The sequence below is a fragment of the Bidens hawaiensis genome, unplaced genomic scaffold, assembly GCF_021521415.1.
Source record: "Bidens hawaiensis isolate Kalapana, Puna unplaced genomic scaffold, B.hawaiensis_p1.1 tig00003469_1, whole genome shotgun sequence".
In the NCBI taxonomy this organism is placed as follows: domain Eukaryota; kingdom Viridiplantae; phylum Streptophyta; class Magnoliopsida; order Asterales; family Asteraceae; genus Bidens; species Bidens hawaiensis.
In genome coordinates, this window is record NW_027491193.1 from 702,119 (window position 1) to 725,515 (window position 23,397).

The window sequence follows — 23,397 nt, forward strand, 5'->3', positions numbered from 1 at the left end:
GTAACATGTATGTTGCACCCGGACATATTCCGTTTAAAGCCGGGGTGTTACACATTTTTAGCCCATACTCTTTAAATTTGATTGTTTTGATTTTGTTCCTGTGATACATGTACAATGGAGGAGGTGCAATGTGTCAATGTACGATTAATGGGGGTGCACGATCAACACGGGATGTCTGACTACAACACAATGACGCAAACGGTATGAATGGTTAGGGTTTTTAAAGAAAGCGTGAAATGACGTAAATGCCCCTATTCCGTTAATAATTTAACAGAATAAAATTTGTCTTTAGCAGATTTAGGGATGATTTTTAGGATTGCTTATTTTATTTTATCTCCTTATCATTTACAACTTTGTAACTTATTACTTATCAAATTACCATAAATTATAAAATCCTCCCCAATTTGTTTGTTAAAAATAAAAATAAAAATAAAAATAAAAATGTGGTGTTGCGTATCACACGAATTCTACAAATCTGCTTCCAAAAGCCCTGACAAAATCGCAGTGATTCAGGCAGAAGATGACACGCGCTTCACATATTCACAGATTCTACAAGCCGTTGACTCCCTCAGTCATCGTCTACGCTTCATCCTTGACGGTATGAGGAGGTTTTATTAATGTTTTAGGCTTGATAGGTTGATGTTTATGTTTACTTTTAATTTTAATAAATTAATATTAACCCAGTTATGTTTATTCATCTATGTTCACTTACACGAACCACCGTTTGTTTATACTTTTTAACAAACGGGCAACAAACACAAAAAAAAAACATAGACATAGGTTGTTTAATTGCTCGTGTTTGATCGTTTGTGATGCTACATGCAAACGAACGAACACGAACATGTCCTGTTCTCGTTCGTTCGGTTTGTTTACAAGATTGCCAAAGTTACGTTTTTTTTCAGGATCTATTTATGCTCGTGAACCGTTTGCTTGTAATTATTGAAAAACGAGCCTGAACGAATAAGGGCACGTGCATTTTCTTAACGAACGAGAAAACCCCCTTCGTTTGATTGCTCGTGTTTGATTGTTTGTTCTGTTAAAGGTAAACAAACGAACACGAACATGTCCAACTCTCGCTCGCTCGGTTCATTTACAAGAAAGATTGCATCTTTTTCAGGATCTACGTATAGTTATGTTCGTGGACCGTTCGCTTATACTTGTTAACAAATGAGCCTAAATGAATGCGAACACGGATATTTTCTTTATGAACTAGAAAACCCCCTTAGTTTAATTGTTTATGTTCGTTTGTTTGTTCTGCTAAAGTTAAACGAATGAACACGGACATGCCCTATTCGCATTTGTTCGGTGAAGCGTTCGATTATACTTTATAACAAATGTGGACCGTTTGTTTGTTATGTTAAAGTTACGTTTGTGAACCGTTCGTTTATACCTTATAACAAATGTGCCTAAATGAATCACGGTCATTTTCATTACGAACTAGAAAACCCCGTTCTTTTAATTGTTCGTGTTCAATCGTTTGTTCTGTTAAAGCTAAACAAATGAACACGAACATGTCCTATACACGTTCGTTCGTTAGGTTCAGTTACAAGATTATCAAAGTTTCGCTTGTTTCAGGACTTCGCTCTACTGACGAGTCGGCAAATGCTCCAAGAATTGTGGGGATATATATGATTCCTTCTGTGGAGTATATAATATCTGTTCTTTCGGTTTTGAGATGTGGGGAGGCGTTTATGCCACTCGACTCTTCATGGCCCAAAGAAAGAATAGAATCCGTTGTTTCTTCTTCAACTGCCAATCTTATTATTTGTGATTCTATATTGTCTGATGGAAATAACAATGGCCACATCAGCAAAAATCATTGGCTCATTGATAGAGGTGGTTGTTCTGTTTTCGTATATTCCATGGAAGACAACGATAACAAACATTTTGGTCACTCTTCTTTACTTTGGCCGTGTGGAAATAAGAGCCCGAGATCATTTTGTTACTTAATGTACACGTCTGGATCGACTGGTAAACCAAAAGGTGTTTGTGGTACCGAACAAGGTAAGCAATATGTTCACTCGTTTCATTAAAAGCAATTTAGATTATGACCGTTCTACCCTTATTTTTCCAAAACATTAAAATTTCATATTTGTTCATTTTAACTTTATATATAAGTATCATTTCAGAATTTCAAAATAGTTTAAGAAACTTTTAAGAACTCTTATTAACCGATCATATTCTATATATGTAAATTGGTTACTGCGTATTTTTCTATTGCACATTTATGTAACTTGGTTACTACGCATATGTAAACTTTTGATTACATATAATAAGTGATAAGACTACCTAAAACTAAAACTACCCTCAGATAATTTTAAATATAAAATATAAATATATATAAAACAATCGGACTCCAAATTTTTATAAACGAATCTCAAAATATTGGTTTAAAAGTAGTATATATGAGAGGGGTAGAATTGTCATAAACTAAAAACATTTAAAAGGGTATATATAACAGTTTATGTTTGGATGGGATATATATGCATGATATTGGTTTAAAAGTAGTATATATGAGAGGGGTAGAATTGTCATAAACTAAAAACATTTAAAAGGGTATATATAACAGTTTATGTTTGGATGGGATATATATGCATGATATTTTTATAGGTTTGTAGCTAAGTTTATATATCTTAACATGAAACCGCTATTACAGAAGGGTATAATTTATCATATGTTGCTTTTTCTTAAAAATCTTTTTAGGTCTTGTGAACCGGTTTTTATGGATGCAAGACATGTATCCTTTATGTGGTGAGGAAACTTTGCTGTTCAAAACATCCATAGGCTTTATTGATCATCTGCAAGAAATTCTTGGAGCTTTACTTACAAGTTGTACTTTAGTTATTCCTTCTTTCAATGTGCTAAAACAAAATGTACTTTCAATAGTCGATTATTTACAGGTAAGCTTGTTTTGTTAATCAATTTCTATCTGTGTAGGATTTATTAAATAAGTAAATTTTGAAAAGAAAATCTCAGCAAATAGTTACATGAAGATGTTGCAATATAAATTCTCCTGTTTAGAAATGTGCATCTACTCATACTGATAAATCTCTTTTATCGATAAACACTAAACAAAAAATGATAACCCAGGGGTGTTAATTGTGTCGTGTTTGCGGGTCCAACTCGACACAACCCCTAAAATCATGTCAGACACGTGAACCCGTACACAACCCAAGTTTTTATTGTTTTTACATATTAATAATTTAAATTTACATTTTTACATAATAATAATAATAATAATAATAATAATAATAATAATAATCATAATAAAGAAATTTATATAAAACAATTACATTTTAAGTATGAAATCTTATGTCAATTTTCTGGTTATTTTTAACTTTGGTGTAAGATAACCAATCAATTTAATTTATAATGTAATAAATATTTACACAAAAATAATAAGTGGTTTGAATGGGTCAACCAGTGAACCTGCCCGGTTGAACCAAACACGACCCGCTTATTTAACGGGTTTGCAGGTTTAAACTGAAACTGGCATGAACCTGTTTTTACCAGACCTAAGCCCGCGAATTTCGTGTTGGGTTTGTGTCGTGATTTTAGTTGGTGTCAGAAATTGACATCCCTGATTTCTTTTATTAGAAACCATCTTTATGAAAAAAAAACAAAGTTTGAATATCGTACTGATACTTGGAGCTCTATTTTTTAGCATGTTTTGTGCTTGAAGAAGCTGGTTTTAGTATATTAAGTTTCATATTTTTTAAATTATTGGCAGGATTACTCTATTAATAGGCTTGTTGCTGTACCCTCGCTAATGAGGATACTTCTTCCAACTCTTCAAGGTTCACATTTTTTGTCAGTTCAGAGTTCGTTAAAGCTGTTAATACTAAGTGGAGAAATCTTGCATTTATCTTTATGGAAGTCTCTTACAAAACTATTGCCTCATACTGATATCTTGAATCTCTATGGTAGTACAGAGGTGAGTAGAAGATTCGGGATTTTATATAGGGTGTGCAAACGAGCCGAGCCGAGCTCGACTAGTCTCGTTTAACTTACACAGAACTCGAGCTCGGTCCGTTTAACTTACATAGAGTTCGAGCTCGGCTCGTTTCGATCTCATTTGCTAGTATTTTTTGCTCATTTAAGCTCCGCCGATCTAGCCTTTTCTTGACTAAAATACCCTTTAGATTAAAAAATTAGATAACTATATTTCACTATAAATGATTATATTTTACTATTAGATAACTTAATTTATGTTATTAAATATATTTTTTGACTATAATGATTTATTTAAATTCTAATATTTTTAAATTTCAATGTAAGGTTTCAGGTGATTGTACATATTTTGACTGCAAAAAACTATCATCAATTTTGAAAAGTGAGTCACTCAGTAGTGTTCCAATAGGAATACCTATTCCTAACTGTGAGGTTATACTTGTTGGAGAAAACACACCTGATATTGGAGAACTATATGTTTCTGGACTTTGTATTGCAGCCGGATACTTAAATCATGACATCATGCCTCTCAACACTGTAAAGAAGCTTCTAGAATCTTCCTTTTGCCATTCTATTAACGACAATTAAACTCGTCATTACTTTAAAACAGGTGACTTTGCTAAACAGCTTCCCGGTGGCGACTTAGTTTTTATCGGGAGAAACGATCGTACTGTTAAAGTAAATGGTAACCGAATCGCGTTAGAGGAGGTTGAAAATACAATAAAAACACATGAAGATGTGGATGATGCTGCTTTAATATTTAAACATGGTGAAGGTGAAGTTGAACATCTTGAAGCGTTTATAGCTATGAAATCGGCTCATGGTTTTGATGATAACTGGAGTTCGTGTTTTCGTGGTTGGCTGGTTGATAGGCTTCCACTGCCAATGATTCCTAATCGGCTTGTTTTCGTTGATTCTTTACCGATGACTGCGTCTCAGAAGGTGGATTACAAATTATTGGCCAGTTCAACGTGCTCCGTGTCGGATAACGTTACGGAAAGTGAGCAAACTCCTAATGGAAATCTACTGCAAACGATAAAAGAGGTTTTAGTCTATATACTTTCAACAACTTAAATCGAACCGAGCGAAGATGAACAAAGCATGTTCGTGTTTGATCGTTTAACTTTAACCGACTAACGATCGAACACGAACAATTAAACGAATGGGGTTTTCTTGTTTGTGTTCATTCGTAAAGAAAATGAACCTGTTCGTGTTCATTCATTAAAAGTAGGAAAATTTACGAACGGACACAACTGAACATAGATGAACGAACGTAACTGAGCTAAAACCAATTGTTATATGTGAACAATTAAAAGTAAATATGAACAACAGTGTGTCGGGCCTAAAGTTTTATTAAAACTAGATTAAATAGTAATGAGCCTAAAAAAATTAATTGAATATACTAACAAACATAAACGTACAAACTTAAACAAAGGTATTCTGACGAACACAAATGAACAAGCATAAATGAACAAACACGAACATGGAACGAGACAAGTGCTCATGTTTGTTTGTGTATTAAATATGCATGCATATGGCACTACAAATTTGATGCTTTGGCTGTTGAAAATATCAACAACAATGATGATTTTTTCACAATGGGCGGTGATTCAATTTCTGCAGCTCACACTTGTCATAAATTAGGCATCAATATGAAATTGCTGTATACTTTTCCCACTCCTTTAAAGCTAGTTACCGCTCTCATGGATCCTAGAACTAAGGTTCCAGCTAGATTACATACGGAAGTGGCTGTAGGGGGGCAAAAGGTACTCATCTGAAAACAAATAAGCCACATGGCAGGTTACTTGGTGAGCCTGATGCTGAGAATCACTATCCTCACAAGGTTATTAAACGAGATGGAGATTTGAATGTCTCGTTTGCAATTAGTCGCGGCAACAAAATAATGTCCTGGGAGAATTATGACATCAGCAAATTATTTCAAGAAACAAGGGTTGGCGAACCGAAAGGTTCTATAACAAAACTATGGAAGGTTCATATGGAGTCTTGTGTTGATGCATCACCGCTCGTTGTAGTGAGAGATGATGACATGTTTGTGTACATTGGATCTCATTCACGCAAATTTGTTTGCATTAAAGCCTCAAGGCAAGTATCTTTAATTTTTTAATTTGTTGCATTATATAACAATTTATATCTTATTAACTAATGTTAATGACGCTAAGTGCAGTGGTTTTGTCCAGTGGGAGGTACAATTAGAAGGAAGAATAGAGTGCTCGGCTGCAATAGTCGGAGACTTTTCTATGGTTGACTTTTACTTCAGCAAGCATCACATATATATGCGCATACATATACATATATGTATATATGTGTACGTAAAAGGAGGTTTTGCCTAGAAAGTGTAAAAAGGAAACTAACACATGGTGTGATAATTTTTAGGCATGGTGTTAAACGCACACCGTGTGAAGATAAAATCTGACACCATATTCACAAAAAAATAATAATAATAGTAACCTTTTTACACTTTTTTTAGGCAATGTTTTCTTTTTAGCATAACTCAACACGCATATTCATTTAGTATGCATAATATTTATTTTGGGTACCGGTTACTTTTTAGGTTGTAGTTGGATGTTACAAGGGTATAATATATTTTCTGAATTCTTTGGATGGAAGTATTGGGTGGACTTTTCAGACAGGCGGTGAGGTGAAGTCACAGCCAGTGGTCGATAAGCAAAGGAATTTAGTCTGGTAACTTTCACTTTCTGCAAAAACACATATATATATGTTTATATGTGTATATTTCATTTGATAATGTTGTACATAACAATACACAGGTGTGGATCTTATGATCATACTCTGTACGCCCTTGATTATCGAAACTACTGCTGTGTTTATAAGCTAGATTGTGGTGGAAGTATATACAGGTCACCTGCAATCAATGAAGTGAGTTTGTTTATAAGATAATGTGTTCATGTCCGTTCGTTTGTTAATTAAACAAACTTGTTGCCGAACAGTTAACAGGAGGCCTAATTGTATACATTGACCATTGTTTCTTTGTTGATTATATAGGTTGATGAAAGGCTCTATTTTGCATCCACCAATGGTTGTTTGACAGCACTATCCTTAAAAGTATAAACACCTTTTAAATTTAATTGTCTTTTTAAATGTTTATTATGCTACTTTTTACAGTTTAGTTATCTTAATCATGCAGGCTGTGCCATTTAGTGTCTTATGGATGCAAGACCTAGGAGCACCCGTCTTCGGTTCTCTCTCCGTTAATTATAATAACGGCAACGGTATCTACATTTTTTAACCATTAACTATGATAGATACCGTTAACTTTTTAATTAATTTAAAAATCCACAAATTATAACTACTTTTGCAGTCATTTGTTGCTTGGTGAATGGACATATTGTAGCTGTTGATGTGAATGGATCCATCCTTTGGAGGGCAAGTTTCTTCCTCTAGTTTAATGACAATAATTTTATAACGAAAATATCATATTTACTCAAAAGAAAATTCCTAAATTCAGATATTTTTTTTTCCAATTTTATATCTTTTATACCCTTGCTTTAAAACTTGCATTAGGATGTGAGATTTTGCGGTGTGAGCGTAGAGTGAAGGGTATAATGATCATATTATGTTTTGTACGTAACGGAAAGCGTTAGATTGAAAATCTGAGTATTTTGAATGGTTTATTAATTTCATATTTTTGGTTAGGTAATTAAAACTATGTTTTCATAAAATTTAAACTTTTGTTTCGGTTTTGGTCTTGCCTGTAATCAAATCTGAACCGAATCTGGGGATTTTTCATTTTTATTTTTGAATTTTAAGTAATTTATAAGACTTTATAAAGTTGTGTTACTCAAATATTTTAGCCTAAATGAATAATTATTTAGTTATAGATTTACAAAGGGGCCCAAATTCAATTTCCAGGTCAACTTTTTTTAACCCTAAAAATTTAAAGCCCAAATGGTAAAGCCGAAAAAGCCGGAACGTTTTTTAGAAACTCAAAAGATGTATTGTCGGTTTTTGGTTCGGTAAAATAGGTTTTAATATCTTTCCTGTCGGTAAACTATATATTTTCATATGCGCTTACTTTTAAGGTAAAAATTTCAGGGAATAACTGAAGGCCCCATCTTTGCGGGACCATGCTTATCTCGTGTTCTATATAACCAGGTTAACGTTCATCTCTATTATATATAGGTTAGCATCCAAGAGAAACCCACAAATTTACGAGAAAAACAAGAAAACTACTACAAATCATTTTTTTTTTCATTTATGTTAATTGTAAGTTTAGAAATGTAACAGAAAAAAAAAAAGAAAAATATTTAGCTCATGGAGCTACGTTACATATATGTAGCTACAAAGTTATATACATGTATCTCATATGAGGTACATATATGTGTAGCGCGTACAAGATATATATATTTTTAAATTTTTTTTATGTATCTAACCTTATAATAAGAAGAAATGAGAAATAGTTTTAAAAAATGGACCCTGGTTAGTGTTTTCATATCTTTTTAGTTTTCTCATTATCCATAATATAAATATATAAAATGGACGGGAGAATATTTATATTATTTTCTGTGATAGGTGGTCATATGTTCCCGAGATGGAGGAGTGTATTCATTTGGTTTGGATACGGGAAATCTAGTGTGGAAACATGATTTGTGGGATCCGATTAGTTCATCTGCGTATATAGACGAAAACTTGCGGTTGATTTGTGTTTGTACCGCTTCTGGTAATGTAGTTGTTTCGACAATCGAAGGGGAAGAGTTTGATAGGGTAGACATGAAAGGCGATATATTCTCTTCCCCAGTGATGATTGGTGGCAGGATTTTTGTTGGTTGTAGGGATGATTATTTGCATTGTCTTGGTGTACAAATAGACCCCATTACATGATTATTAAGATTTAAAGACAGTCACACTAATAATCAATTGTAGTTTTCATTCTTTATGTTCAAAAAGCACTCCAATCATCCTTTACGTTTCAGTTTTGTAACATGTTTCATTTCTAGGATAAGTTTTGGCTATTTACTCGTGAGGGCAAAATAGTAAATTAACCATTCCTTTAATTAAAACGAGGAACCACCAATAGGATTATAGGACTAACATTCTTCTTCAAACAATGTGTATTTCCTCTCGCATTGTTCCGTATAAGCTCGAGTTCAATCATATATGCACTTAATAAATGCCTCGAGTTCAATCATATATGCACTTAATAAATGCCTTGCTTGTTTCGCCAAGTAAGTAGACCCCTTTAGCTTAAGAAGTTTGCTAAGGGCTGACACTTTGGCTGAAGTAATTGCTGAGCATTGAGGTAGGTTTCATACGCAAGCACTAAGAAGCAAGGATCAATCAATTGTCAAGATAGTTGTGGGCTAAAATCGTTGCACAAGTTTCATTCTATGGTAGTGTCGGCAGTTCCATTGCTTCGGCTCAAGGCGTCAAGAAGGATTCCCATGATATAGTCCGAAAGACTAATTCAGTCTTGTGACCTTGTCCATTTGGCATGCTTATAGGCAGACAAGTCTTTCTTTTTAATTTATGTAGGTTTTAAAACTACAAGCAGGTGAAAACTACCGTTGCATTCCTTCGTCGGTGTAATTTTTCTCGTTTATTGGGAATCGCATTACCCATATTTACCTACCACTATTGGGCTGAATCGGGTCTCTCCCGTTGGTGGATTGCCCATCTAATGAGTTAGCATTGATACTAGTCAAGTCATGAAGGAAAAAAAAACAATACATGTAAAGTTGGACTTGCTACTAAATAAAGAAGATTATTGGTTGTTGGTTTGATATTACGAGAGAGAGAGAGAGAGAGAGAGCACAATACCCTTTAGACTAAAATATCCATACATATAGGCTTCAAGAGTTCGTAAGATAAACGCAAAGTTGAAAATAAAATGCACCGGTCAGTTATGATATATATCTATATCTTTTATTATTATTATTATTATTATTATTATTATTATTATTATTATTATTATTATTTTATCAAATTCTTCTTACAATTTCAATGTGTATAAATCATTACGTTTTCAATTATACTCTTTAATGGATTAGTTTTTGTCTAATGAGGTTTCAAGAGAGAATTGTTTTTGAGCAATAATTCACATGGTAAATAGTTTTTAAATCACCTACTTGATAAATAGGTTAGGTTTTTTCTTGTCCCTATATTTTTGGAAAAAGAAAAAGAGAGAAAAAAGAACACCACCAACTTAGTCACTAAATAATTATATTTCTATAAGTTTTTTCATTAATGTCAGTTCATTTTATAGCATTCACATCAGGTTCTTTAAAAATTTTATGAGAGAAATCTCTAAAAAATTTTAGAGAATAGTGAGTGGTTCTGAGTAGAAAAGAGAGAAAATTTAAAGAGATGTGTAAATTTTCAGTAAATTTGGAAGAACACGATTCATTCTCTATTTATTTTTTAATATATTTAAAAGTGGTTGTGAGTGGAGGAGAGAGAAAAGATCATGATAAATATGTAAAAAAGTATTATTTAATTGTATATAAAAGAGGAAATGTAGTGTTTTTTAATGTAATTATAGAGGTAGAGATAAAGAATGTGATGTGAATGCTCTTAACAATCATAAAAACTCATTTGCAAAGATTTAAACTAACCACCTAAAATTTATGTCATTCACCTAGAACAATTATAAAAACTCGTAAAAACTCTAAACAAGAATGAAACAATGAAACACATATACTTTTTATCTTAGAAACAAATTATATGTGATTTTATTGACACAATATTGAAGCCTCATTAACATTGAAGTGTCGTTACTATCTCATGATTCTACTGCTATCTTGCCAACACGTTCGGTTTTGAAAGGATGTCACATTTTTTTTAAACACCCAAATTCCACTTTTACATTGCATTTGCAATTATTTAAACCCAGAATCTCCTATTTGTGAGGACACCATACCTGACACCACTAGACCAATAAGTTACATGCTTTGACATCCTTTTGACTTTTCAGGTCAACTAGGTCAACCGTCACAAATTTTGTTTTAAATTTATAACTACCAACATCAACCGTCACAAATTTAAAGTGACACAAAAGAGTCAAATCAGTTTTAACTAATTAACAACCAACCGTTCAAAGTACCATGACAAAACATTCCATCCAATACACGAGAGCACCCGAACCGAGTTTTAACATTTATTCCTTGAGCAGAAGAAGAAACAACCTTTGATCAACCTTAAACTTACCCATCTTCACGGGTGCACCCTTCATTAGCAGTTGAAGTCCTCCAAACGATATGTATACAGCCCTTTTGATTCACAAAAGTTAGTTATATATCACAAATTATGAAATCGAAAAATAAACATATATGCAAATGAAAGTAAACAGATACATACACTTCAACATCACCACTCTGGTTCTTATCATCTGAGATCTTGTATAATAGCCCGTGCATCACGTACTCAAATCTATCGGCGAGTGATTTCTTGCTTCCCTGTAAGCAGACGTGTTATCACATATTCCAATTCTAACGAATTCTACAAACTAAACAGATTAGGATAGAACTTTGATTCCTTTTAATGGAAACCGCTACAAGTAGCATTAAACAAAAACTTACTTCTGAACCGGCCATAGTTACATTTAGAATACACCGAGTTTACTAATATATGTTACTGTTAAAGCCAAAGAGGGTTGAAATGCTGATGTGTTTGGTAAATAAAACGATCATGTTTGGTTTGTTATAAATTTAACAGAATTCGTTCCAACTCCCTTTATTATCTAACTGTTATCATTGAACTCCAACGAACTAAACACCCCCCCAATAAATGAAAACCGTAAAATAAAATATCATGTTGTAAATATTAACTCACCTCCGAACCGGCTACAACAGCCGATCCATCCTCGTTCAAAGTTTGAGACAAAACCATCCGATATTTCTCTCCCGCGCGCATAGGGTACAACTGTGAGTTCACATCCAGCACAATGTGCATATCCGATTCCTCCCCTTTTGCTTGAACACGCGAAACTGACGACATTTTATGTCATTATTATTTTTTCACAATAATAATATAATGAACCAAAAATCAAACTTTTTTTTTACCTTTGTCATACTTTTTACCATCAGCATCCACCCCAATAACCTTAATGGTATCATCAAAGTGAGGATTCACCATCCTTGCTGCAATTTGGCCCAAATAAAAAGAACTAATCAAGCCACTCGTGATGCGATAGATAAAAAGCTCGAAACGAGCCTGGCCTTTTATAAACCCATTTAGTTATCGCGCACGAGCTCGAGCCTTAACGAGCCTTGTGTATAAAATGGCCAAATCCATGGCAAACTATTATAAAAAAAAACAAATGAAAAATAAAATACGAGGCACTTACCCTTACCCGGGACATTTACGGATTTACCCAAGGTAGTATAAGGCCTTGTGTATCTTTAAGTTTTAGCTCTTTTGGACAAACGGGCTCGAGCTGAGCTTAGGCTTGTTTAAGAGTTTTCTCGAAATATATCAAGGTAATTAAAATGCGTATAAATTTAACTTAATAAATAATAAACAATAAACAAGAACCAAGTTCAAACTTTAGAAAAAGAGCCCGAAACGAGCCAAGCCTCAAACAAAGCTCGAGCCTTGTGTTTGGACAAACGGGTTTCTCGAAATATATAAAGATAATTAAAATGTGTATAAATTAATAAATAATAAACGAGAGGCAATCTCTATCTTTAGGGGAAACACTCGAAAGGAACCGAGCTCGAACTCTGTTTACATATTATATATAAAAAGTGAAAAATGCAAAACCTAAAACCCTAAATCAGCAAAGAAAGAAGCAATTAATTCATAATAACAAATTTAAAGCAAAAATCGAAACAAACTGCAGATAAATTTAAAGGGGTTCAGTGCAATTTAACAAATAACAAAACTAAAACCCTGAATTAGGTTTTATTGAAATCAAGAATTTGTGAAAGAGAGTTGAAGATACAAACCTTTAGAGATGACTTGAACTCGCGTGCTGCAACCCTAAATTAAGAGCTCATTTAAATAAAAACATGTGAACGAATCAACCCCTCATGTTTAAACTCGATTGCGGTTTTGGTTTTTTAAAAACGGACTGTATCCGTTATCTTTTGTTATGATAATCGATGTTGTTTGTCTAAAGGGTTAAATTACAAACAAATTTAAACGTCAGAAGAAAAAAAATTAATTTACTCCCATATATATATTTACATAAATTTGTTATAACTACAATTTATAGAGTTTAAACCCTCAAGTGAATGTTATGTCAATACACATACATACACTATTATAACAATGAAACTAATCGGTTTTCATATATGTATAAGAGCCGCCTCAGTAGGGGTTTCTTCTATCTACATGGTTGGATTCAAACGACTACTGGAGAACGTAGAGCTCATTTTTATAACTTACCACTATCACTCTTTATTGCCTCACTAGGCTTGATAATGATCATAAAACTCTTTCTATCTAATTGTGGCTCGGTAATATATATAAATTATATGTAACTCTTGACACGGTTAAGCAACCACAACATACATTGAAGTATTTACGACCTTACTTGAACACGATCGGTTTTATAGGCTCGTATCACTGTATTTTTGATTTCTAAGAAGACAGAAATCCATGTCTTATTGACAAGTCATGACCATAGAACCAAGGCGTGACTGACATAGCTTGTGGTCTAGCCATGGCTCACTAAAGAATCGTTTCCGGCTTAATTGATGGGATCTGAGCTTCTAGCACAATTCCATGGTTAAAATAGATTTAAGTGTGAGAAAGGATATTCATACCTATCTCTTACTAATATATATATATATATATATATATATATATATATATATATATGCAAATTCTGATCCTTTTATATATAACACAAACCGAACTACATCTGGATAATGAGTAAGCGAGCAACAAGCTGCGCCGCCATCCCCTTTTGAATCGCCTTTTAGTACTAGGTAAAATTGAAGAAAATTTTATTTTAATACAATAAAAAATCAACTTTAGTACTAGGTAAAATTTCCATAAATTTCAATAAACTCGAAGTTATCAATTTTATATTCTCATAGTTAATAATAATAATAACTATTCAACTATTATTAGATTAGAAATTTTAAATATTGTCCGTACTTCTTTAGTTGCGGTAGCATTCTATTGGATGTTAGTAAACAGTCAAGTGGAGTTGTTGCAATTGTTTTGTCCATTATTATCCATAATTACTTTTGGGAAATTTATTTTCTATAAAATATCCAACCTTAATACTCTCACTTTGATGGAATGCCCATGGTTATAGTGTATAATAGAAAGTAACTAGTGTTTTACTCGAAACGTTGCGCCGGACAGGTTGTTAAAACACGAGCAGTTGTAAAATCCAAGCGTCAAGTTAACGCGAATTCGGTTGGTTTCGGTTACATGAGTTATAGAATCAAAACTAATACCAAAATATTCGACGTTTATTTGGTCCGTAAACATGGGCGGTGGTAAAACCCAAGCGTTGTCGGTCCTGGGCATTGAGGCGGTAAGTTGACACGAATTCAGTCGGTTTCGGATATGTTTGTTACGATAAATGAGCAAAAAAACTGGAAAAATATAAAAATGAGTTAAGTGTCATTTTAGTACATGTGGTTTAGCCAACTACACAAATTTAGTGCCTATTCTTTATTTTGTGCAAATGGCTACCTCAGTTTCAAAAAACTTGCATTTTTAGTACTTTTTTTCTAACCACGGTACATGTGGTTTGGCCAACTACACAAATTTAGTGCCTATTCTTTATTTTGTGCAAATGGCTACCTCAGTTTCAAAAAACTTGCATTTTTAGTACTTTTTTTCTAACCACGTCTATTTTTTCCGTTAAGTCAAGGATAATTTGGTAACTTCGTTATTTTCTTTGTTTTTTTCTTTATTTTTAAACGATTATATCTTGTAAACCCTAAATCCCCAATTCATAACATCAAAATCCAAATCCTTAACTCTATAAACGAGTTGCTCGGAAATTCCATATTTTTTTGTTTTGAATTGAAGTGGTGAAGAAATAGGCTGCGTAGTATTAGATTGAGAGTGCTTTGAGTTGGATTTGGTTTTGAGTTGGATTGAAATTGTTGTTGTATATTTATATTGTTTTTTTTAATTAATTCCCCAACCCCAACAATCACCCCCTCCCCCAACGTTCAAATTTCTTGGATTAATACACGTGATGGTCATCACGGCCGGATCCCGGTGGTGTTTGGGGAATCATAACGCGTGATGGGGTGGCCATCACGGACCACCCCGTCTCCCCCCTAATACTTCATATACGTGACAGAATTCAAGTGCATAACAAACTAATACTTCATGCAATAAAATATGTACATCTTATGAATGGTATGAATATGTGATTATGACACACTTTGCCAATTAGTATATACATAATTGGTTTAATATATGTAAATTCATGTAAGTATAACATAAATCTATTAAAAAAAAATGAAGAAAGAAAATTGGTTTAATATATGTAAATCCATTTAAGAAAGGTATTTATCATAGAAAGAACCTTAATTTGTAGTTGGACTTTTAATTGTAACCTTTTCAGAAAGGTTTTAATATACGATTTATATATTATTTTACCTATTTAAAGAAAAGTCCCATCATTCGATTATTCTTTTAATAACAAAAAACAGGTTCAAATGAAATGACTAAATGTCTTAAACCATTTTAAAATATGAAAATCACCTACTATTGTTGGATATACGTAAAGTATAAAAAACTAAATGGTAACATTTTCTAATTAAAAACACACATTGGATTAGAACTTGATTAGGAAGTAAGTTTAATTAAATATATCGGATTTGTCATACAAAAGGGGGTTGTGGCGCAACTTGTTGTCTGCCTATCTGTCTTCTCTATTGTAATTGGATCTTTTTGTGAAATTATCAATGAGAGATTTCATGTTTTATTAAGAAAAATAGGTTTTAATTATAATAATGTATTCATTATACACGATATTTACATGAATTATGAAAAATACCACATTACTCTTTCCGTTAAGCAAATATGATTGTATTAAAATGATTCCTTTATAAAAAAATAAATAAAAATTCTTAAAATTTATCACCTTTTTTCTTTGAGAGTGAATACGAGGTTCAAAACCTAATACAAAATTAGAATTTCTTTTAAAATGAGTAAATGAGTGTGTAGCCATTTAAAGAAAAAAAACTTACTTTCCTTATAAAAGGGCCAAAGTTGGGACCTAATTCCCTTTTCATAATAATTCTTGTCACAAAAGCGAACATCCATAAACCCCTTTTTTTATCAATTGTCGTTCACATTTGTCTCCTCTGCCCACATGCCTAACCAACCTTTAAAGTACAACCCATAAACCCTTTTTCAAGGGATCATTTTATGTTAATGTTAACTAATTTAAATTTATTTATATTACTTTTATATTCATCAAATGCTATAAGTTCTTATAAAATTTATTAAATTATTAAAGTTAAAGAAAGAATCCAACAAATTTTATACCAATAAGGTGACGGTCTACTGAAAAAGACATCTTTAAACACTCTGGATTTAAATGAGAAGGTCTTGGGTTTAGGTTAAAAAAAAAAGTAAACTTAACACATTATATTTCAAATCCTACTGTTATTACAAAAATAAACTTTAGGATATAAATATGTCTCACTTAGTCACCTAGACCAGATACCTCCAATTCTCACAACCAATGCATGTTTACAAAACAAAGTCAAAATGTTATGTTCTTTGAAAAAGTCAACAGACACCAACGACGGTCAAACCATCGTAGAGGACCCCCCACTCCTACCCGGTTTGCCCAACCACCTCGCCCAACTCATCCTTTCCACCATCCACCCTTCTCTCCTCTCCGCCGTCTGCCGCCGGTGGCGCCACCTCATCTACACCCCTCAATTCCCTCCCTTTTTATCCCTTTACGCCTTAGTTGCAAATACCAGTAGTAGTAATAGCAATAGTAGTAGTAGTAATAATGGCAGGTCATGCCTGTTGAAGAGGTATGTACCCGCCTCAACACCGAGCGAGGCGGGTCAACCCACAAGATATAGACAAGAGGCTTGAAATGTCACAAAGCCAAAACCTATGCGCATGGCGCATATCACATATGCTCAGGCATCATATGCCCAGGCACCACACATGCTCAGGCATCATATGCCCAGGCACACATATGCTCGCGCATCACATATGCTCACGCATATCACATCAGCGCGTGGCGCATATCACATGCTCGTGCATATCACATCTGCGCATGAAACATCTGCGCGTGGGAATAAAGAGAAGACCTCGCGCATCCTCAGGATTGGCGCATATCACACATGCATATAATCAACCTCGTCCTTATCCAAATCAGGATTAGGGCAACCTTGATTGTGCACGTCAGACAACCTTCCAGAAGGTATCTTTTTAAGGAATAAGAATATGCTGATGTTGACAGCTGCCAAATGAAAGGTGGACAACTCAGCATAACCCATGTGCTACCACGTGATTATAACCTATGAGAAAGCACCAGGTGTCCCAGAGGACACGTGGCGCAGAGCAATTGGAGGAGGCCAACAAGGCTGAGCCCAATCAGTGGAAACCCTAGCACTATAAATACAGCATCAACTCCACAAGGAGAGACACTCAATCATTCACAGTTACAGACAGTAACACATTCATATCACATTCAATCATATTCAATCACATTCAATCACAGACAGTTACATCCAGTAACACAATCACACAGAGTATTCAGCTATTAAGCAATACACTCCAAATTCCTTACTCTCACATATTATTATCTTCTCCACAAATACTTATTCTCACACCGGAGGGTTACCCCAAAGAGGACCCCTCTGTCCCTTTCTGAGGGGTAAGTTGACGGTGTTGTTCATTTTGTAGGTGGAAGAACCCAGATCCAAGAAAACCATCGGTGAAATAGTATAATCACACCCGAGGAAAGTAGATCGTCTACCAGTGATTCGATCCACGTTTCTTCATTGGCGCCATCCGTGGGACAACGGCAATCAGATCTCATCAGATCTATATATAAAAAAAAAATCACCATGGTTTCTGGCGTTCATAACGTTGATCAAGTTCTGGAGGATATTGAACGTGAGGATGTTAATGAGGGACAGCAGTTTCTGAGGGGGCCGCGTGATTCTACGCGCACCACCAGTAACCGTCCCTTCATCACAACTCCTCACGGCCAAACTGAAACTCCTCCAGACGATCTCACGTTACAAAATCTTGCCGGCGCAAAACAAAAAGGACCAATGGGTCCAGAAGATGAAACAAATGATCCTAAAGAATGGCTCATAAACGAGCAGCGGCGTCTAATGGACAAGTATAATGAGATGGTCAAGCAGAAAAAGCTAGCCGACTTAACACAAAGGCAAGCGCTTGATAAGCAAACTGTTCATGGAACAAAAAGGCCGCGCGCGCCGGAAGAAGGACATTCTGTTCACACTGCACATACTGAGTTCAGTGATGAAGAAGTACACAGCATGAGGAAGACGCGAGATACTCATGCAGGAGGCTCACAGCTCCGCGCGCCTGTGAACATGGCGCCTGGAGCCAGAGCCGATCTGGATCTGCACATGCCGTACAGCCCACCAGTTAGAGGGCAAGTGGAAGTAACCACACCATATAGACCAGCCATCTTGGTGAAACATTCAAAGTTCACTGAGCGCATCGCGAAGGCTCCCATCCAGCACAAAACCAAGATGCCAAGTGGTTTGGGTAAATATGACGGCACAACAGATCCAGACGATTTCTTGCAAGGTTTTTACAACACGGGAAACCTAGAGAGCTGGACGATGCCAACATGGTGTCACATGTTTGCTCGCTGCCTCACGGGCGCGGCGCGTGTCTGGTTCGAGAACTTGCCGACTGGGCAAATTGATGGGTTCGAGGAACTATTGGAAAAGTTCCAAGCCCACTTCGTACAGCAGCGCAGACACACGCGCGATCCTGATGACATCATGCACTGCGTGCGCATGAATGATGAAACGATTGAAGACTACATCACTCGTTTCAATCAGGAGTCTCTGGCAATCGGAGGTATAACTGAGCAACTCCTGCGCGTGGCCTTTATACAAGGCGCGCGCAGTGATCAACTCTGCCGGGCTCTAGTAAGCAGAGATGGCATGCCCACCACGTGGGCCAAGTTAATGGAAGCATCGCGAGTTTTCGCGAGGAACGAAAAACAAATTGCCCAAGATAGGGCAAGAGAAAGAGCGCATCAAGCTGAGTCACCGCGCAGCAAAGAAAAGAGGGGCAAGCAGAACTCTGTATGGTCCAGGTTGCAACCAACCAGTTTTTCTTCCGCAGAAAAGCAGGCGCAACCAAGCTCACCCCAGCCCCAAAAAGATGTTCGTAATCGCGGGGAGGGTGACAGGAGAGAGGGCGGCAGAGATTCTAACAGACCTCTGCCAAGAATATGGACTCCCCTCACTAAAACGCCTTCACAGGTGTTGAACACTGAGAATGTCCAATTCAAAAGCCCCAAGCCACTACACTACAAGGGACCATCAGACAGTGGCAAGTACTGTGAGTTTCACAAGTCCACAGGACACAACACTGATGCATGCCACCACTTGAAGGATGCAATTGAAAAGGACGTGAAATCAGGCAAGCTGGCTCAACTGGTAAAAAACTCAAGACCAGAAAATGAACAACCAGAAGGAGCCTCTGCCAGCAAAAAGTACAAAAGAATCTGTGTAGCCGAGGGAGGAAGGCAAGGGCAAACATCAAGAAAGAGAAGATCGCAAATACAAGGAGATTGGCGCGAGCAACAAGTAATCTTCCCAAGAATCAGGGGAGGCCCTTCCATCAGCAGTCCTCTTGTTATCACTACACACATTGCTCATTACGAGGTGTCAAAAGTCCTGGTGGACACTGGCAGCGAATCAGACATCATGTATGAGCAATGTTTCAGAAAACTTGATCCGGCAGACCAAGCAAGGCTTGAGATTGTGAATGCACCAATCTCTGGTGTTTCAAATGAAATCATTCATCCCCTAGGTCAAATACAATTTGAGCTAACTATGGGGGATGAGAAACACAAGCGAGCCGAAGTTGTTAACTTCTTGGTCTTGCCCACCACTTCTTGCCACAATATGATCTTGGGTAGGGAAACGATTGCCCAATTCAACGCCATACCGTCGCCAGCGCACGGCGCGATGGGGTTCCCAACACCAACAGGTGTAACTTTTGTATACCGAGATCATTTGTGCGCAGTGACAAGTACTCCGCGGGAGGGGAGAATGAAATTCCAATGGCAGAAAACGCGCCAGAGGAATGGATTCTCAACCCGAAATTCCCGGAGCAAAAAATCACAATTGGCGCTACGATATCAGACGATACGAGGTTGAGAATAAAAAGGTTGCTCACAGCATATATGTCGGTCTTCGCGTGGCAACACTCTGATATGACTGGGGTTCCGCGAGACCTGGCACAACATTCTCTCAACACGTTCAAGTCTGTAGAGCCAATTGCTCAAAAGAAGAGAGTCATGGGGGATGAAAAGGCGATGGCCATGAATGAGCAGGTTGAGGATCTACTGCGCGCAAACATCATCCGCCCTATACGATACCAGACGTGGGTATCCAATCCTATGATGGTAAAGAAAAGTAACGGGTCGTGGAGGATGTGCGTTGACTTCAAAGACCTCAACAAAGCGTGCCCAAAGGATTGTTACCCCCTCCCAAACATCGACGCAAAGGTGGACTCCGTGGCGCCATTCAAGCTAAAATGTTTCCTGGATGCCTACAAAGGCTATCACCAGATTCAAATGGCACCACAAGATGAGGACAAGACCGCATTTAGAACCGACAAGGGTGTTTTTTGCTACACAAAAATGCCCTTTGGTTTGAAGAATGCGGGCGCCACCTACCAAAGACTTATGGATGCCGTTTTCAGCGAGCAAATCGGAAGGAACCTAGAAGTCTATGTGGATGATTTGGTGATCAAGAGCAGGGAGGAAAAGCAAATGCTCAAAGACATCGAAGAAACCCTTGGGCGCCTAAAGGAAGTTAACATGAAGCTCAATCCGAGCAAATGTACTTTCGGCGTACTAGAAGGAAAATTTCTAGGTGTAATGGTCACCAAGGATGGTTTCAAGGTGAACCCTGAGAAGGTGGAGGCCATCCTTGACATGCCCTCGCCATCCACCATGAAAGAAGTTCAGAAGCTGAATGGTAGATTGGTTTCAATCAACAGGTTCCTAGCGAACCATGCAAGCAAATCTACCCCATTTGTCAATACATTGAGAAACTGCTTAAAGAAAAGTCAGTTCAAATGGACTCCTGAGGCCGAGCAGGCTTTCACTGAGATTAAAGAATGTTTGATAAATCTGCCCGCGCTCACAGCTCCTCTTCCTGGTGAAACTTTGACATTATACCTATCAGCAGGAGAGCGCGCCATCGGCGCAGTATTATTGGTGGATCGCAAGGGAATCCAAACGCCAATATACTATGTGAGTCGGGTGCTGACAGATCCTGAGACGCGCTACTCCATCATGGAAAAGTTAGTTTTATCACTAACACACGCGTCGCGCAAGCTTCATAGATATTTCAATGGTCATCCCATTGAAGTTCTGACTGGTTACAACATCCAGCAAGTCTTGCGGCGCCCCGCGCTCTCAGGAAGGCTGACAAAGTGGGCGCTGGAATTAGGAGAGCACACGATCTCCTATAAGCCCCGTCCAGCAATAAAGGGACAAGTCTTGGCTGATTTCATCGCAGAAGTCCCCGAAGGAAGAGTTGAAGAGTCTCAGCGCGAGGTAGACCCTCCGCGAGCCAATGATGAAGAAAATGTTTGGAGATTGTTCACTGACGGAGCTTCAAACAATGAAGGTTCCGGCGCAGGTCTCAAACTGGTGGATCCAGAGAATCATGAATATACTTACGCCATCAGGTTGGACTTCAAGAGCACCAACAATGAGGCTGAGTATGAAGCCCTGCTGGCTGGCCTGCGCATCGCGCACAAATTCGGGGTTAAAAAGCTAGAGGCCCATGTTGATTCATACTTGGTAGCAGCACAGGTCAATGGCCTTTATGATGCCAAGGAGAACACCATGCCTCTATATCTAGAGCAGGCGAAAAAGCTCATCGAGCAATTTGACTGCTTCAGAATCATTCATATTCCGCGCAGTGAAAACAAATCTTCAGACGCACTGAGTAAGATGGCATCAACCAGTTTTGATCACTTTGGCAAAGATGTCAGGGTAGAAGTAATGAGCAACCCGTCGGTGGTAGCGAAGTCTGTCCTGGTAACTCATACAACCCCTTCATCATGGATAACTCCAATAATGGAATTCTTGAAGGAGGGAAAGGTACCAGATGATCGCGCGCAAGCGAGGAAGATAAGACACAAGGCGCAGAACTATGAACTGCTTGATGGTACATTATATCGACGCTCTTATCTTGGGTCGCTCATGAAATGCCTAGATGCTGAGGAAGCAAGCTATGTGACCAGAGAGATACACGAAGGAATCTGTGGAATTCATGCTGGCCCGCACATGGTGGTTGCCAAGGCAATGAGCGCAGGCTACTATTGGCCAGGCATGTACTTGGACGCTTTAAAAGAGATCCAAAAATGCAAAGCATGTCAGAGCTATGCGCCAAACACCATGCGGCCAAAGAACAATTTGATTCCAGTGACCTCCGCATGGCCTTTCCACAAATGGGCAATCGACATTGTGGGTCCCCTACCGCAAGCGCCTGGGCGAGTAAAATTTTTGGTAGTGGCAGTAGACTATTTCACAAAATGGGTTGAAGCCAAGCCACTAGCAAAAATCACAGCCGAAGTGATGAAACAGTTTATCTGGAGCCACATCATATGCCGTTTTGGCTTGCCCATGGAAATTGTGAGCGATAATGGCAAGCAATTCACTGACAAGAAGATATCAAGCTGGCTCAGGGAATTGCGCATCAACCAAATTTTCACTTCTGTTTATCACCCTCAGGGGAATGGACAAGTGGAACGCGCGAACCAAAGTTTGTTAAATGGGCTGAAGAAAAGGTTGGAGGGAGAATCCCATTCTTGGGTCGAAGAGCTACCTAATGTCCTGTGGGCACACAGGACATTAAGCAAAACCAGCAATGGCGAATCCCCGTTCAGCCTAACCTATGGAACAGAGGCAATGATTCCAGCAGAAGTTGGATGCCCATCCCATAGAGTGCTCATGATGAGCAAGATTGATAACGAGCGCGAAAGAAGGTTGGATCTCAACTTACTTGAAGGGCGCCGAGAGGCGGCTATCATCAGTGAAGCCAAATACAAGAAAAAACTGGAAAAATATTACAACCAGCGCGTGAAAGAATGCCACTTCAAGAAAAATGATTTTGTCCTTCGAAACAATGAAGCTAGCCGCGCGATACCCTCGGGAAAAATGTCCCCCAATTGGGAGGGACCTTATCAAGTCTTGGAAGAATTGGGAAAAGGCGCATACGCCTTAAAAGATTTGAATGGAAAGAAGATCCCGCGCGCATGGAACGCGGCGCAGCTTAG

The 23,397-nt window shown here is 37.1% G+C and overlaps 1 protein-coding gene and 1 pseudogene across 2 annotated transcripts; one reads left to right on the forward strand and one right to left on the reverse strand.

The window, feature by feature from the left end:
* Positions 1 to 430: 430 nt before the first annotated feature.
* LOC143623470 (putative acyl-activating enzyme 19) lies at positions 431 to 8,829 on the forward strand (annotated as a pseudogene). Its single transcript, XR_013151904.1, has 15 exons — positions 431 to 598; positions 1,576 to 2,004; positions 2,704 to 2,900; positions 3,731 to 3,934; positions 4,279 to 4,995; positions 5,387 to 5,394; positions 5,501 to 6,054; positions 6,137 to 6,212; positions 6,524 to 6,654; positions 6,741 to 6,849; positions 6,976 to 7,035; positions 7,118 to 7,202; positions 7,292 to 7,356; positions 8,026 to 8,085; positions 8,503 to 8,829. The product of XR_013151904.1 is annotated as a putative acyl-activating enzyme 19 (transcript).
* Positions 8,830 to 10,917: 2,088 nt separating this feature from the next.
* Positions 10,918 to 12,925, reverse strand: LOC143623445 (DNA-directed RNA polymerases II and V subunit 8A-like). The gene is made up of 5 exons (XM_077094353.1): positions 12,873 to 12,925; positions 11,988 to 12,065; positions 11,758 to 11,912; positions 11,284 to 11,381; positions 10,918 to 11,195 (listed from the first exon to the last, which is right to left on the reverse strand). The coding sequence occupies exons 2-5, from the start codon at positions 12,058 to 12,060 to the stop codon at positions 11,084 to 11,086; spliced, it is 438 nt and encodes a 145-aa protein (XP_076950468.1). The 5' UTR covers positions 12,061 to 12,065; positions 12,873 to 12,925; the 3' UTR covers positions 10,918 to 11,083.
* Positions 12,926 to 23,397: the final 10,472 nt, after the last annotated feature.

Bases quoted from the DNA above. Each gene is read 5' to 3' on its own strand.
- LOC143623445 (XM_077094353.1), bottom strand. From the start codon at position 12,060: ATGGTGAATCCTCACTTTGATGATACCATTAAGGTTATTGGGGTGGAT. The intron at 11,382-11,757 runs GTGAGTTAATAT...GTCTGCTTACAG, and splicing joins CTGTTGTAGCCGGTTCGGAG to GGAAGCAAGAAATCACTCGC. The intron at 11,196-11,283 runs GTATGTATCTGT...GTGAATCAAAAG, and splicing joins CAGAGTGGTGATGTTGAAGT to GGCTGTATACATATCGTTTG.